Source organism: Pristiophorus japonicus, chromosome 15 (assembly GCF_044704955.1).
Source record: "Pristiophorus japonicus isolate sPriJap1 chromosome 15, sPriJap1.hap1, whole genome shotgun sequence".
Lineage (NCBI taxonomy): Eukaryota > Metazoa > Chordata > Chondrichthyes > Pristiophoridae > Pristiophorus > Pristiophorus japonicus.
Window position 1 is genome coordinate 7,562,694 of NC_091991.1, and position 17,320 is coordinate 7,580,013.

A 17,320-nucleotide genomic window follows, 5' to 3' on the forward strand; every position below is an offset into this window, starting at 1 on the left:
GTCGCTGGTGAAAATGCCAGCCAAGGCTTCTTTGGCAGCACCTCCCAAACCCACGACCTCTGCCACCGAGTAGGACAAGGGCAGCAGGCGCATGGGAACACCACCACCTCCACGTTCCAAATGTAACGCCCATATTTAAAAAAGGAGGCTGACAAAAAGCAGGAAACTATACATCAGTTAGCCTCACATCTGTCGTTGGGAAAATGCTGGAGTCCATTATTAAGGAAGCAGTGGCGGGACATTTGGAAAAGCATAATTCAATCAAGCAGAGTCAGCATGGTTTTATGAAAGGGAAAATATGTTTGACAAATTTGCTGGAGTTCTTTGAAGATGTAACGAACAGGTGGATAAGGGGAACCAGTGGATGTGGTGTATTTGGATTTCCAGAAGGCATTCGATAAGGTGCCACATAAAAGGTTACTGCACAAGATAAAAGTTCACGGGGTTAGGGGTAATATATTAGCATGGATAGAGGATTGGCTAACTAACAGAAATCAGAGCGTCGGGATAAATGGGTCATTTTCCGTTTGGCAAACAGTAACTAGTGGGGTGCCGCAGGGATCAGTGCTGGGGCCTCAACTATTTACAATCTATATTAATGACTTGGATGAAGGGACCGAGTGTAATGTAGCCAAGTTTGCTGATGATGCAAAGATGGGTGGGAAAGCAAATTATGAGGAGGACACAAACAATCTGCAAAGGGATATAGACAGGCTAAGTGAGTGGGCAAAAATTTGGCAGATGGAATATAATGTGGGAAAATGTGAGGTTATCCACTTTGGCAGAAATAATATAAAAGCAAATTATAATTTAAATGGAGAAAAATTGCAAAGTGCTGCAGTACAGAGAGACCTGGGGGTCCTTGTGCATGAAACACAAAAAGTTATTATGCAGGTACAGCAAGTAATCAGGAAGGTACATGGAATGTTGGCCTTTATTGCAAAGGAGATGGAGTATAAAAGCAGAGAAGTCCTGCTACAACTGTACAGGGTATTGGTAAGGCTACACCTAGAGTACTGCGTACAGTTTTGGTCTCCATATTTAAGGAAGGATATACTTGCATTGGAGGCTGTCCAGAGAAGGTTCACTGGGTTGATTCCGGAGCTGAGGGGGTTGACTTATGAAGATAGGTTGAGTAGGTTGGGCCTATACACATTGGTGTTCAGAAGAATGAGAGGTGATCTTATTGAAACATATAAGACAATGAGGGGGCTCGACAAGAGGGATGCAGAGAGGATATTTCCACTCACAGGGGAAACTAAAACTAGGGGACATAGTCTCAGAATAAGGGGCTGTCCATTTAAAACGGAGATGAGGAGAAATTTCTTCTCTCAGATGGTTGTAAATCTGTGGAATTCTCTGCCCCAGAGAGCTGTGGAGACTGGGTCATTGAATATATTTGGCGGAGATAGACAGATTTTTGAGCGATAAGGGAATAAAGGGTTATGGGGAGCGGGCAGGGAAGTGGAGCTGAGTCCATGATCAGATCAGCCATCATCATCATCATAGGCGGTCCCTCGTTTCGAGGATGACTTGCTTCCACGCCAAAAAGGGATGAGTTCACAGGTGTTTCAATGAAGGACCTAATATTCCAGACCCCGAACTACATCGTGAAGGGTGGAAGATGCCTGTGCGTGGATTTTTTTTATCGTGGGGTGGCCGTTGCACACCAGCCACCACACGGGCTTGACAGAGCTAGGTCTTGGTCCAATGGCAAGGATTAACCAAGATGACTAGAGACCAGCTCTGTTGCACAGACCGAGCGCGCGCACATATATTGCAGTGTGGGCTGCCCCTGGGCCCTCGGCTCTTCTGGGACCCAGATTCACGCCTTTCTTGGGCCCCGGTCACTTCCCTCTACGGACTCTTGCCACTCCTTTACCCCTCCTGTTGTACCTGCCCGCACTGCAATCAGCGACCTGGCTTCGTAGCCGTCTCCCTCCTGCAGCAGCACGCGCTGCTCCCTGCAGTGGTATACCACCGCACGCTGCTCCCTCCAATGGCCCCGGCCTGCTGATGGTCTTGCAGGCCGGCACCGCACCAATGATGATCTTATTGAATAGCAGAGCAGGCTCGAGGGGCCAAATGGCCTACTCCTGCTCCTAATTCTTATGTTCTTACGTTCCCCTCCAAGTCACACACCATTCTGACCTGGAAATATCTCGGCCATTCCTTCATCGTCGCTGGGACATAAATCCTGGAACTCCCTCCCTAACAGCACTGTGGGAGCACCTTCACCACACGGACTGCAGCGGTTCAAGAAGGTGGCTCACCACCACCTTCTCGAGGGGCAATTAGGGATGGGCAATAAATGCCGGCCTTGCCAGCGACACCCACATCCCAGAACGAATTTTTTAAAAAACAGATTGATGCCTCAAGCAATTTAAAGGGGCAGGCAGCCTCAAACATTAGCACATTGCCCCTTTCCCGGTGATGTGGCAAAACTACTGAGAATTGCAACTCCACCTTGCCAAGGTTGATTCATGTCCTTTCTGAATCTCTTTCATTTTTCTGTGGTAGTTCTGCCTCTCCTAGCAACACGGAACTTCAGTTCCCAAGGAGATAACAGCATCAGTCCGTTGTAATTACCTCATGTACTTGGGGATGGCACTCTGAATGTTGATATAAATCTTCCACTGGTGCTGGGAGTCTCGTTCTCAATATTGCTACCAGAAATGTGAGCTTATACACATCAGGAAAGGATGAACAGGCTAGGTCTTGTTTCTCTTGAAAAAAGAAGGCTGAGGGGTGACCTAATCGAGGTCTGTAAAATTATGAAAGGCTTTGAAAGAGTGGATAGAGAGAGATGTTGGGGCGTCCCAGGATGTTCCAGGGCCCGGCGTTCCAGCTCTATTTAAAGCCCCGACCTGCGGTGGTGGTCTCACACAGGCCGTCCCGACCATCCTGGGCAAAGGTGCGACGAATGAGGGTACAGGGCCCAGAAGAGGCGAGGGCCCAGGGGCAGCACGGGCCCAGCCCACACTGCGATATGTGCGCGCACTAGGTCCGTGCAGCAGAGCAGGTCTCCAGTCGTCCTGGTTAACCCTTGCCACTGGACCAAGACCTCGCTCTGTCAAGCCCCGTGTGGTGGCTGGTGTGCAACAGTCACCACACGTTCAAAAAATCCACGCACAGGCATCTTCCACCCTTCAACTGGAGTCCAGGACTGGAACATCGGGTCCTTCATTGAAACTTCTGTGAAATCCTGGGATGGCAGGACTGACATATGAAGAAAGACTGGATTGACTAGGCTTATATTCACTGGAGTTTAGAAGAATGAGAGGGGATCTCATAGAAACATATAAAATTCTGACGGGATTGGACAGGTTAGATGCAGGAAGAATGTTCCTGATGTTGGGGAAGTCCAGAACCAGGGGTCACAGTCTAAGGATAAGGGGTAAGCCATTTAGGACCGAGATGAGGAGAAACTTCTTCACCCAGAGAGTGGTGAACCTGTGGAATTCTCTACCACAGAAAGTTGTTGAGTCCAGTTTGTTGGATATATTCAAAAGGGAGTTAGATGTGGCCCTTACGGCTAAAGGGATCGGGGGGTATGGAGAGAAAGCAGAAATGGGGTACTGAAGTTGCATGATCAGCCATGATCATATTGAATGCTGGTTCAGGCTCGAAAGGCCGAATGGCCTACTCCTGCACCTATTTTCTATGTTTCAGTGTTTCTATGAAGCAAGTCATCCTCGTTCGAGGGACCGCCGATGATGATTACAGAGAGAATGTTTCCACTTGTGGAGAAGAGCATAACTAGAGGCCATTCTAGTTATAAGAAAGTCACCAAGTAATCCAATAGGGAATTCAGAAGAAGCTTCTTCACCCAAAGAGTGGTGAGAATGTGGAGCCTCGCTACCACAGGGAGTGGTTGAAGCGAATAGTATCGATGCATTTAAGGGGAGGTTAGATAAGCATATGAGGGAGAAAGGAATAGAGGGTTATGCTGATAGAGTTAGCCTGACATCAGTAGTGGGGAAAATGTTGGAATCAATTATTAAAGATGAAATAGCAGCGCATTTGGAAAGCAGTGACAGGATCGGTCCAAGTCAACATGGATTTCTGAGGAGGAAATCATGCTTGACTATTCTTCTAGAATTTTTTGAGGATGTAACTAGCAGAGTGGACAAGGGAGAACCAGTGGATGTGGTGTATTTGGACTTTCAATAGGCTTTTGACAAGGTCCCACACAAGAGATTGGTGTGCAAAATCAAAGCACATGGTATTGGAGGTAATGTACTGACGTGGATAGAGACCTGGTTGGCAGACAGGAAGCAGAGAGTCGGGATAAATGGGTCCTTTTCAGAATGGCAGGCAGTGACTAGTGGGGTGCCACAGGACTCAGTGATGGGACCCCAGCTATTTACAGTATACATCAATGATTTAGATGAAGGAATTGAGTGTAATATCTCCAAGTTTGCAGATGACACTAAGCTGGGAGGCGGTGTGAGCTGTGAGGAGGATGTTAAGAGGCTGCAAGGTGACTTGGACAGGTTAGGTGAGTGGGCATGGCAGATGCAGTATAATGTGGATAAATGTGAGGTTATCCACTTTGGTGGCAAAAACATGAAGGCAGAATATTATCTGAATTGCGGCAGATTAGGAAAAGGGGAGATGCAACGAGACCTGGGTGTCATGGTACATCAGTCATTGAAAGTTGGCATGCAGGTACAGCAGGCGGTAAAGAAGGCAAATGGCATGTTGGCCTTCATAGCTAGGGGATTTGAGTATAGGAGCAGGGAGGTCTTACTGCAGTTGTACAGGGCCTTGGTGAGGCCTCACCTGGAACATTGTGTTCAGTTTTGGTCTCCTAATCTAAGGAAGGATGTTCTTGCTATTGAGGGAGTGCAGCGAAGGTTCACCAGACTGATTACTGGGATGGCAGGACTGACATATGAGGAGAGACTGGATTGACTGGGCCTGTATTCACTGGAGTTTAGAAGAATGAGATGGGATCTCATAGAAACATGTAAAATTCTGACGGGTTTAGACAGGTTAGATGCAGGAAGAATGTTCCCAATGTTGAGGAAGTCCAGAGGCAGGGGTCACAGTCTAAGGATAAGGGGTAAGCCATTTAGGACTGAGATGAGAAACGTTTTCACTCAGAGAGTTGTTAACCTGTGGAATTCTCTACCACAGAGAGTTGTTGATGCCAGTTCGTTAGATATATTCAAGAGGGAGTTAGATGTGGCCCTTACGGCTAAAGGGATCAAGGGGTATGGAGAGAAAGCAGGAAAGAGGTACTGAAGTTGCATGATCAGCCATGATCTTATTGAATGGTGGTGCAGGCTCGAAGGGCCGAATTGCCTACTTCTGCATCTATTTTCTATGTTTCTATGAGGAAAGAAGGGAGGAGGCTCGAGTGGAGCATAAACGCCAGCATGGACTGGTTGGGCCGAATGGCCTGTTTCTGTGCCGTATAGCCAATATAATCTATGGAATTGGGAGTAGAAATTCTCAGTGTTGATACAGACCTGTTAATGAGATGTTTGTACGCTGGAGGCTCTGCTCAGCTCCAACTAGAGCTGAAGGCTAAGGCCCAAGCAGGCAGGGTGGATTTGTTTGGACGTGTGACAGACAACATACCCTGTGGTCTCCTCCAGGATCGACAAGCCGACCAATCCTTAGTGCCTGGGCTCACACAAGAGGATTGTGCACGCACCTTGGATATAACGAAAAAAGTGGTTAGAAAGTTGAGGTAAATCAGGATGTAGTGTTCAGGAAAGAAGGAAGACTTGCATTTATATAGCGCCTTTCACCACCTCAGGATGTCCCAAAGCGCTTTACAGCCAATGAAATACTTTTGAAGTATCGTCAATGATGTAATGTAGGAAAAGTAGCAGCCAATTTGTGCACAGCAAGCTCCCACACACAACAATCTGATAATAACCAGTTAATCTGCTTTTATTATGTTTGTTGAGGGATAAATATTGGCCCCAGGACACCGGGGATAACTCCCCTGCTCTTCTTTGATGTAGTGCCCTGGGATCTTTTACAGCCACCTGAGAGAGCAGATGTCTCATCTGAATAGCAACACCGCCAACAGTGCAGTGCTCCATCAGTACTGCCCCTCCGACAGTGCAGCGCTCCCTCAGTACTGCCCCTCCGACAGTGCAGCGCTCCCTCAGTTCTGCCCCTTCAACAGTGCAGTGCTCCCTCAGAACCACATCTCTGACAGTGCAGTTCTCCCTCAGTACTGCCCCTCCGACAGTGCAGCGTTACTTCACTACTGCCCCTCTGACAGTGTAGCGCTCCCTCAGTATTGCCCCTCCAACAGTACAGTTCTCCCTCAGTACTGCCCCTCAACTGTGCATTGCTCCCTCAGTTCTGCCCCTCCGACAGTGCAGTTCTCCCTCAGTACTGCCCCTTCGACAATGCAGCGCTGCTTCAGTACTGCCCTCCGACAGTGCAGCGCTCCCTCAGAACTGCCCCTCCAACAGTGCAGCGCTCCCTCAGAACCGCAACTTTGACGGTGCAGTTCTCTTTCAGTACTGCGCTCTGACAGTGCACCGCTCCTGCAGTACTGCCCCTCCAACATGCAACGCTCCCTCAGTTCTGCCCCTCCAACAGTGCAGCGCTCCCTTAGTACTGCCCCTCCAACAGTGCAATTCTCCCTCAGTACTGCCCCTCCGACAATGCAGCGCTCCTTCAGTACTGCCCTCCGACAGTGCAGCATTACCTCAGTTCTGCCCCTCCGACAGTGCGGTGCTCCCTCAGTACTGCCCCTCCAACAGTGCGGTGCTCCCTCAGTACTGCCCCTCCAACAGTGCAGTGCTCCCTCAGAACCGCACCTCTGACAGTGCAGTTCTCCCTCAGTACTGCCCCTCCGACAAGGTACGCTCCCTCAGTACTGGACTGGGAGTGTCAGCCTGGATTATATGCTAAATCTCTGGAGTGGGACTCAAACCCACTTCCTTCTTTCTAACTCAGAGCTGAGCCACAACTGACACAGTGGTTAGGTGATAAGAATCTTGGGTTTGAAATATCTGTCGTGTGTAAGAGGGAAAAAATACTGAAGGAAGTGAGGAAGGAGTACCATAATGTTTTAGAGGTCACGGGAAAGAGTGAGTAATGATGGGGATCAATATGAAATTGTTGTATCGACTGGTTGACAATTCTGATACCTGGAGCAAACGCCTATTAACATTGAGAAACCTATTGATTCAGATAGGATTAGCACCAAGCTTTCTTTCATAAGGACAGTTTTCAAGCACCCATCATCATAACGAGGGGTTGTGTCAATAAACTTCACCTGGAAACAACGGGGCTGCCGGAACCATGCCAATTATTCGGTCTGTTTATCTGAAGTCTAAGCGGGTCACTTTTGTAAGGCATGGAAACGTTTCAGTCAGAAACCCCAAGGCATCGTGTGTGATAGTCCTATCTCTGACCCCTCTGTCCAGCCAAGCCCATAGCATGGTTCCCAACTAGAGACAGAATCAATTGAGCGCAGCGAGAGCTAAATAATCACCCACTCACGAAAATATTGCTCTTTGGCTTGTGTAGCTCCAGGAACTATTGCCCGAGAATCCCAGCAGACCCAAGCCACTGCCCTCCGCACTGACCACAGCTCCGCTTTATACCGGCGCTCCATCCGTGTGCTGACCAATCAAATCTCCCCTCTTTCATCAAATCCTCATTGGCCGGCCGTGGTGATGAATCTTTGGAATTCTCTGCCCCAGAGGGTTGTGGAGGCTCAGTCGTTGAGTAGATTCAAGGCTGGGATCGATAGATTTTGGGATATCAAGGGAATCAAGTTATATGGGGATAGTGCAGGCAAGTGGAGTTGGGGTCAAAAATCAGGCATGATCTCATTGAATGGCGGAGCAGGCTCGAGGGGCCGAATGGCCGACTCCTGCTCCTATTTATTATGTTCTTATTGTGTCCAGATTTGTGAGAACACCCCATAATCGTCAGTCATTACCTTAATTAGAGGAAAGAGAATCAGTTTCAGAAGCTGCTGGTTGGTTGCAGAGTGATGGTCTTTGCTGCCTTCTCGAGTTATTAGATGCAGTCAATCCCTGATTATGTACATTGGTAAATTCAACAACAAGTTACAGTTATATAGCACCTTTAATATGGTAACATTTAAAAGAGCCTAAACAAACAAAAATTGACACTGAGCCAGAGAAGAATTACATGAGGACAGGTGACCAAAAGCTTGGTCAAAGAGGTCAGTTTTAAGGAGTGTCTTAAAGGAGGAGAGAGAGGCAGAGAGGCTTAGGGAGGGAGTTCAAGACCTTATGGCCCAGGCAGCTGAAGGCACGGCCGCCAATGGTGGGACGATGGAAATCGGGGATGCACAAGAGGTCAGAATTGAAGGAGCGCAGAGATCTCGGAGGGTTGTAGGGCTGGAGCGGGGTCACAGAGATAGGGAGGAGGTGAGGAGGCCATGGAGGGATTTGAAATCGAGCCGTTGCCAGACAGAGAGCCAATGCAGGTGTGCGAGCACAGAGGGTGATGGGTGAGTGGGACTCGGTGCGAGTTAGGACATGGGGCAGCGAGCACGGTGGGTGATGGGTGAGTGGGACTCGGTGCGAGTTAGGACACGGGCAGCGAGCACAGAGGGTGATGGGTGAGCGGGACTTGTTACGAGTTAGGACATGGGCTGCTGAGTTTTGGATGCTCTCATCCAAGTTTTGTGGAGTTCCACTTGGAGCTCAGTAACTTGTTAAACATCAGCCCAAGAGGCAGACAGCAGGATGAACTACCTCAGAGGGTGACTTCTTGATCTGGATTGCATCATTGAGTTGAGGGGTTCAGTGGAGGGGATGTTGCATCAAGCATCTCTGTGCACCAGTCACACAGCAGCACCGGCAGTGACACACGGGCGAAGAACAAGATCCCAACTGGTTTACTGCGAAGCAACAGATGGCGACCGACTGTTTTTGGCGTAACCAATTGTAATCTTTATCCTATATTCGCAGGCTCACCTCGTGGCTGCCTTTGAACAGAGTTTGAGCAATATGACCTCGCGGCTACAGAACTTAACAATGACAGCGGAGCAAAAGGTGGGTCAAAAGGTTCGATCCTTGATTACAAATTTCTGCGTTCCTCAAATTCTGCCCTCTTGAGTATCCCTGATTATAATTGCTCAACCATTGGTGGCCGTGCCTTCTGTTGCCTGGGCCCCAAGCTCTGGAACTCCCTGCCTAAACCTCTTCGCCTCTCCACCTCTCTTTCCTCCTTTAAGATGCTCCTTAAAACCTATCTCTTTGACCAGTCACCTGCCGTAATTTCTTCTTATGTGGCTCGGTGTCAAATTTATTTGTTTTGTCTTATAACACTGCTGTGAAGCACCTTGGGGCATTTTACTACATTAAAGGTGCTATATAAATGCAAGTTGTTGTTATTGTCTCACAAAACTAAAAAGTCGCGCTGCTATACTGGACAATCTCAGCGCAATGCATCGCCCATTGAATTGAACTGGTTTGCAGCAAGTCCATTAGAATGAATAGAAACATAGAAAATAGCTGCAGTTTGCACCACCAATCTACAAGATCATGGCTGATCATTCACCTCAGTACCCCTTTCCTGCTTTCTCTCCATACCCCTTGATCCTTTTAGCCATCAGGGCCACATCTAACTCCCTCTAGAATATATCTAACGAACTGGCCTCAACAATTCTCTGCGGCAGGGAATTCCACAGGTTAACAACTCTCTGAGTGAAGAAGCTTCTCCTCATCTCAGTCCTAAATGGCTTACCCCTTATCCTTAGACTGTGACCCCTGGTTCTGGACTTTCCCAACATCGGGAACATTCTTCCTGCATCTAACCTGTCCAGCCTCGTCAGAATCTTATATGTTTCTATGAGATCCCCTCTCATCCTTCTAAACTCCAGTGAATACAGGCCCAGTTGATCCAGTCTCTCCTCATATGTCAGTCCTGCCATCCCGGGAATTAGTCTGGTGACCCTTCGCTGCACTCCCTCAATAGTAAGAATGTCCTTCCTCAGATTAGGAGACCAAAACTGAACACAATATTCCAGGTGAGGCCTCACCAAGGCCCTGTACAACTGCATTAAGACCTCCCAGCTCCTATACTCAAATCCCCTAGCTATGAAGGCCAACATGCCATTTGCCTTCTTCACCGCCTGCTGTACCTGCATGCCAACTTTCAATGACTGATGAACCATGACACCTAGGTTTCGTTGCACCTCCCCTTTTCCTAATCTGCTGCCTTTCAGCTAATATTCTGTCTTTATGTTTTTGCCAGCAAAGTGGATAATCTCACATTTATCCATATAATACTGCATCTGCCATGCATTTGCCCACTCGCCTAACCTGTCCAAGTCACCCTGCAGCCTCTTAGCATCCTCCTCACAGCTCACACTGCCACCCAGCTTAGTGTCATCCACAAACTTCGAGATATTACACTCAATTCCATCTAAATGATTGATGCATATTGTAAATAGCTGGGGTCCCAGCACTGAGCCCTGCGGCACTCCACTAGTCACTGCCTGTCATTCTGAAAAGGACCCGATTATCCCGAATCTCTGCTTCCTGTCTGCCAACCAGTTCTCTATCCACATCAATACATTACCCTCAATATCATGGGTTTTAATTTTGCACACTAATCTCTTGTGTGGGACCTTGTCAAAAGCCTTTTGAAAGTCCAAATACACCACATCCACTGGTTCTCCCTTATCCACTCTAGAATTCTAAAATTCTAGAAGATTTGTCAAGCATGATTTCCCTTTCATAAATCCATGCTGACTTGGACCGATCCTGTCACTGCTTTCCAAATGCGCTGCTATTTCATCTTTAATAATTGATTCCAACATTTTCCCCACTACTGATGTCAGGCTAACCGTTTACATTTTCAATTTGGAAAGACATATTTATCTTGGCAGTGTGAAGTTCTAATTTGAACTGACTGATCACGAGCAAATATCAAATGTAGCTTGAAAGAGAAAACTTAGAGCCAAAGATGTTTCGGAGCCGAAATTGCCCCTCTCCTTAAGGCCTGTTACCACTGCAAATCGGCGGCCACGCTGCGCTGACCGCTGACCGCTGACTTTTGGTGGACTGACCGCTGCGGTAAAAATCACCGAAACGTGGTGGGAGCACCCTGTTTGGGGCAGGGGGCAAGTTGTACCCCTTACAGTGCAGAACGAGCCTGTTTGGCCCATCGTGTCCATGCTAGCTCTTTCCGAGATCAATCCAAAATGCATCCCGCTACCTTGCTTTCTCCCTTCCATCTTGTATCTTCCTCTGCTTCAAATATTTATCCAATTTTCCCTTAAAAAAATGGAATGGCTTCTCTCTCAACCACTATCTGCTTCACAACTTTAATTCTATGTAATTCTAACCTCTCTCCTCACTCTCTTATTGAGAGTTTTAAATTGATCATCACTGACTCCTGAACCAGAAGAAATAGACTTTTCCTGTTCACTCCATCAAGACCAGTGGAAACAGACTGAGCATTTTAACAACGCTGCATATTCTACACCATGACTTGGAATATGATTTCCTTGGGGCTAATTTTAACTTTCAGCGATGTTTTAACCGGAACATATCGGATTGGCAGCCCACTGTACTCCCTAGCCTGAATTTCCTAACTATTGAACGAAGAAAAAAATAACTTGCATTCGTTGGTTTGTATGATGGGAAAAGCCTAACATGGGATGTCTAATATGGCAGGGGGACAGGAACCTATGCAGGAAGGCAGAGGGAAATAAAAGGGAGACAGAGGCAAAAGATAGAAAGGAGAATAGTAAAAGTGGAGGGCAGGGAATCACAAGGCAAAAAACAAAAAGGGCCACATTGCAGCAAAATTCTAAAGGGGCAAGGTGTGTTAAAAAGACAAGCCTGAAGGCTCTGTGCCTCAATGCGAGGAGTATAAGGTGGACGAATTAACTACGCAGATAGCTGTTAATGGATATGATGTAATTGGCATCACAGAGACATGGCTCCAGGGTGACCAAGGCTGGGAACTCAACATCCAGGGGTATTCAACATTTAGGAAGGATAGACAGAGAGGAAAAGGAGGCGGGGTGGCGTTGCTGGTTAAAGAGGAAATTTATAAATTAATGCAATAGTAAGGAAGGACATTGGCTTGGATGATGTGGAATCGGTATGGGTGGAGCTGCGGAATACCAAAGGGCAGAAAACGTTAGTGGGAGTTGTGTACAGACCATCAGACAGTAGCAGTGAGGTTGGGGACAGCATCAAACAAGAAATAAGGGATGTGTGCAATAAAGGTACAGCAGTTATCATGGGCGACTTTAATTTACATATAGATTGGGCTCACCAAACTGGTAGCAATGTGGTAGAGGAGGATTTCCTAGAGTGTATTGGGGATGGTTTTCTTGACCAATATGTCGAGGAATCAACCAGAGTGCTGGCCATCCTAGACTGGGTGATGTGAAATGAGAAGGGACTAATTAGCAATCTTGTTGTGCGAGGCCCCTTGGGGAAGAGTGACCATAATATGGTAGAATTCTTTATTAAGATGGAGAGTGACACAGTTAATTCAGAAACTAGGGTCCTGAACTTAAGGAAAGGTAACTTCGATGGTTTGAGGCGTGAATTGGCTAGAATAGACTGGCGAATGATACTTAAAGGGTTGACGGTGGATAGGCAATGGCAAACATTTATAGATCACATGGATGAACTTCAACAGTTGTACATCCCTGTCTGGAGTAAAAATAAAAGAGGGAAGGTGGCTCAAACGTGGCTAACAAGGGAAATTAAGGATAGTGTTAGATCCAAGGAAGAGGCATATAAATTGGCCAGAAAAAGCAGCAAACCTGAGGACTGGGAGAATTTTAGAATTCAGCAGAGGAGGACAAAGGGTTTAATTAGGAGGGGGAAAATAGAGTACGAGAGGAAGCTTGCCGGGAACATAAAAACTGACTGCAAAAGCTTCTATAGATATGTGAAGAGAAAAAGATTAGTCAAGACAAACGTAGGTCCCTTGCACTCGGACTCAGGTGAATTAATAATGGGGAACAAAGAAATGGCAGACCAATTCAACAAATACTTTGGTTCTGTCTTCACGAAGGAAGACACAAATGACCTTCCGGATGTACTAGGGGACCGAGGGTCTGGTGAGAAGGAGGAACTGAAGGCTATCCTTATTGGGCAGGAAATTGTGTTGGGGAAATTGATGGGATTGAAGGCCGACAAATCCCCGGGGCCTGATTGTCTGCATCCCAGAGGACTTAAGGAGGTGGCCCTAGAAATAGTGGATGCATTGGTGATCATTTTCCAACAGTCTATCGACTCTGGATCAGTTCCTATGGACTGGAGGGTAGCTAATGTAACACCACTTTTTAAAAAAGGAGGGAGAGAGAAAATGGGAAATTATAGACCGGTTAGCCTGACATCATTAGTGGGAAAAATGTTGGAATCAATTATTAAGGATGAAATAGCAGCGAATTTGGAAAGCAGTGACAGGATCGGTCCAAGTCAGCATGGATTTGTGAAAGAGAAATCATGCTTGACGAATCTTCTGGAATTTTTTGAGCATGTAACTAGTGGAGTGAACAAGGGAGAACCAGTGGATGTGGTGTATTTGGACTTGCAAAAAGCCTTTGACAAGGTCCCACATCAGAGATTGGTGTGCAAAATCAAAGCACATGGTATTGGGGGTAATTTACTGGCGTGGATAGAGAATTGGTTGGCAGACAGGAAGCAGAGAGTCGGGATAAATGGGTCCTTTTCGGAATGGCAGGCAGTGACTAGTGGAGTGCCGCAGGGCTCAGTGCTGGGACCCCAGCTATTTACAATATACATCAATGATTTAGACGAAGGAATTGAGTGTAATATCTCCAAGTTTGCAGATGACACTAAGCTGGGTGGCGGTGTGAGCTGTGAGGAGGGTGCTAAGAGGCTGCAGGATGACTTGGACAGGTTAGGTGAGTGGGCAAATGCATGGCAGATGCAGTATAATGTGGATAAATGTGAGGTTATTCACTTTGGGGGCAAAAACACGAAGGCAGAATATTATCTGAATGGCGGCAGATTAGGAAAAGGGGAGGTGCAACGAGACCTGGGTGTCATGGTTCATCAGTCATTGAAAGTTGGCATGCAGGTACAGCAGGCGGTGAAGAAGGCAAATGGCATGTTGGCCTTCATAGTTCGGGGATTTGAGTATAGGAGCAGGGAGGTCTTACTACAATTGTACAGGGCCTTGGTGAGGCCTCACCTGGAATATTGTGTTCAATTTTGGTCTCCTAATCTGATGAAGGACGTTCTTGCTGTTGAGGGAGTGCAGCGAAGGGTCACCAGACTGATTCCAGGGATGGCTGGACTGACATATGAGGAGAGACTGAATCAACTGGGCCTTTATACACTGGAGTTTAGAAGGATGAGAGGGAATCTCATAGAAACGTATAAGATTCTGACGGGACAGGACAGGTTAGATGCGGGAAGAATGTTCCCGATGTTGGGGAAGTCCAGAACCAGGGGACACAGTCTTAGGATAAAGGGTAGGCCATTTAGGACCGAGATGAGGAGAAACTTCTTCACTCAGGGAGTTGTTAACCTGTGGAATTCCCTGCCGCAGAGAGTTGTTGATGCCAGTTCATTGGATATATTCAAGAGGGAGTTAGATATGGCCCTTACGACGAAAGGGATCAAGGAGTACGGAGAGAAAGCGGGAAAGAGGTACTGAGGTGAATGATCAGCCATGATCATATTGAATGGTAGTGCAGGCTCGAAGGGCCGAATGGCCTACTCCTGCACCTATTTTCTATGTTTCTATGTTTTTATATCTAGTCTGGCTCTCCATGCGACGTCCTCCTGAGAGGCCGAGTGGGGCAATGAGGAGCCTCCCGCGACAGATCTCAGCGGTCGGTCGATATGAGGTGTTCCAGGATTGGGGACCCACAGATCTCAGTGGGCCGGTCGATGTGAGGTGTTCCAGGGTCTGGGACCCACAGATCTCAGTGGGCCGGTCGATGTGAGGTGTTCCAGGGTCTGGGACCCACAGATTTCAGTGGGTCGGTCGATGTGAGGTGTTCCAGGGTCTGGGACCCACAGATCTCAGTGGGCCGGTCGATGTGAGGTGTTCCAGGGTCTGGGACATACTGATCTCAGTGGGCCGGTCGATGTGAGGTGTTCCAGGGTCTGGGACCCACAGATCTCAGTGGGCTGGTCGATGTGAGGTGTTCCAGGGTCTGGGACCCACAGATCTCAGTGGGCCGGTCGATGTGAGGTGTTCCAGGGTCTGGGACCCACAGATCTCAGTGGGCCGGTCGATGTGAGGTGTTCCAGGGTCTGGGACCCACAGATCTCAGTGGGCCGGTCGATGTGAGGTGTTCCAGGGTCTGGGACCCACAGATCTCAGTGGGTCGGTCGATGTGAGGTGTTCCAGGGTCTGGGACCCACAGATCTCAGTGGGCCAGTCGATGTGAGGTGTTCCAGGGTCTGGGACTCAGGGCCACAGTCACACTTCGGACCGTCCCTCGCCTTCCACGTGTGGGGCAGGTGGGCGCAGCGTCCTTGCCGCGTGAGGATTGAGCCGAGCACTCGCTGCCCACTGTCCTCGAGGGAGGTGGAAGCCGGAGACCTCCACTGGTGGCTCAGTGAGGAGGTGTTAATAAGTACATAAGAAATAGGAGCAGGAGTCGGCCATTCAGCCCCTCGAGCCTGCTCCACCATTCAATGAGATCATGGCTCATCTGGTTCTTTATGTTACATGCTTCCCACGATTCCCTCCACCTGGATATGACGTGCGTTTATAACGTGTCTTCCACAACCTCATGACACCCCAAAGCGCTTTACAGCCGGAGAGGTATCTTTGGAGTGTAGTCACTGTTGTAAAGTAGGAAACGCAGCAGCCAATTTCCGCACAGCAAGCTCCCACAATCAGCAACGAGGTAATGACCATGTTAATTTGTGTTTTGATTGAGGGCTAAATATTGGCCCAGGATACCGAAGATAACTCCCCTGCTCTTCTTCAAAATAGTGCTGTGGGATCTTTTACGTCCACCTGAGAGGGCAGATGGGGCCTCGGTTTAATGTCTCATCTGAAAGACGGCACCTCTGTCAGTCCCTCAGCACTGCACTGATGTGTCAGCCTAGATTATGTGCTCAAGTCTCTGGAATGGGGCTTGATCCCATACCTTCATGACTCAGAGGCAAAGGTGCTGCCCACTGAGCCACAGCTGGTATTGTGTCTTCAGTAGAAAGGAAAATTGGGTGGGGTGTATAACAGGCAGCCGAGCTGATATTTCCCATTTTATTCCATTGCCTGAAGTTAAAATGATCCCCCTTATGTGATCCGGTGTTAATGACCCGGATCTTCACAAGGTGAAAGCGCACCTACAGTTCGTGTGATTAGCCTTTCCGCCATCTACAAGGCACAAGTCAGGAGTGTGATGGAACACTCTCCACTTGCCTGGATGAGTGCAGCTCCAACAACACTCAAGAAGCTCGACACCATCCAGGACAAAGCAGCCCACTTGATCGGCCCCCCATCCACCACCTTCAACACTCACTCCCTCCACCACCGCGCACCGTGGCTGCAGTGTGTACCATCTACAAGATGCACTGCAGCAACTCGCCAAGGCTTCTTCGGCAGCACCTCCCAAACCCGCGACCTCTACCACCTAGAAGGACAAGGGCAGCAGGCGCATGGGAACACCACCACCTCCACGTTCCCCTCCCAGTCACACACCATCCTGACTGGGAAATATATCGGCCGTTCCTTCATCGCCGCTGGGTCACAATCCTGGAACTCCCTCCCTAACAGCACTGTGGGAGCACCTTCACCACACGGACTGCAGCGGTTCAAGAAGGCGGCTCACCACCACCTTCTCAAAGGGGCAATTAGGGACGGGCAATAAATGCCGGCCTTGCCAGCGACACCCACATCCCATGAATGAATGAAAAATATATATTGTAAGATCAACTGGACTTAGGGAGGTGATTCCATGAGCAAGCTCCGTAAGCAGGGAATGCCGATTGGGGATGGGTGGTGGGGAGAGGGGACCAGTTTGGGAAATTGCAGGCGTCCCACTCTGCACTGTGAAATCCCGTCTCCTTGTCAAGCAAAGAAAGGCCTTCATTGTTGCTGTTAGTTTGAATGGGTTAATAAATCAGTAGATCTGGTGGAATGGGCATTGATGCGTGATCCCTATAATGGGACTTTAATTGCTTCATTAAATTAAAAGAGAAGAAAAGTCCCTGAGGGGTGTGTGCTTTATGTTCAGTGGAGAAATTAATTGCTCTCAAGAAGAAAACAATGGTCTTATCTGGAAAGTCTTCGATTTTGTTTCTGAATGGAATTTTTTCACTGGCAACGAGATGTGTGTGTAGCACATTGTTTGCTGCAGGCTGCTCGCAGTGATGTCAGTTATGGACTGGGC

At 48.1% G+C, this 17,320-nt stretch overlaps 1 protein-coding gene across 1 annotated transcript in view; it reads left to right on the forward strand.

The window, feature by feature from the left end:
• nav3 (neuron navigator 3) overlaps positions 1-17,320 on the forward strand; it is a 463,067-nt gene that overhangs the window by 384,524 nt on the left and 61,223 nt on the right. The window contains exon 23 of the mRNA XM_070900107.1: positions 8,931-9,014. Within this exon, the coding sequence (XP_070756208.1) occupies positions 8,931-9,014 (84 nt within the window). The remainder of the gene's footprint in view (positions 1-8,930; positions 9,015-17,320) is intronic.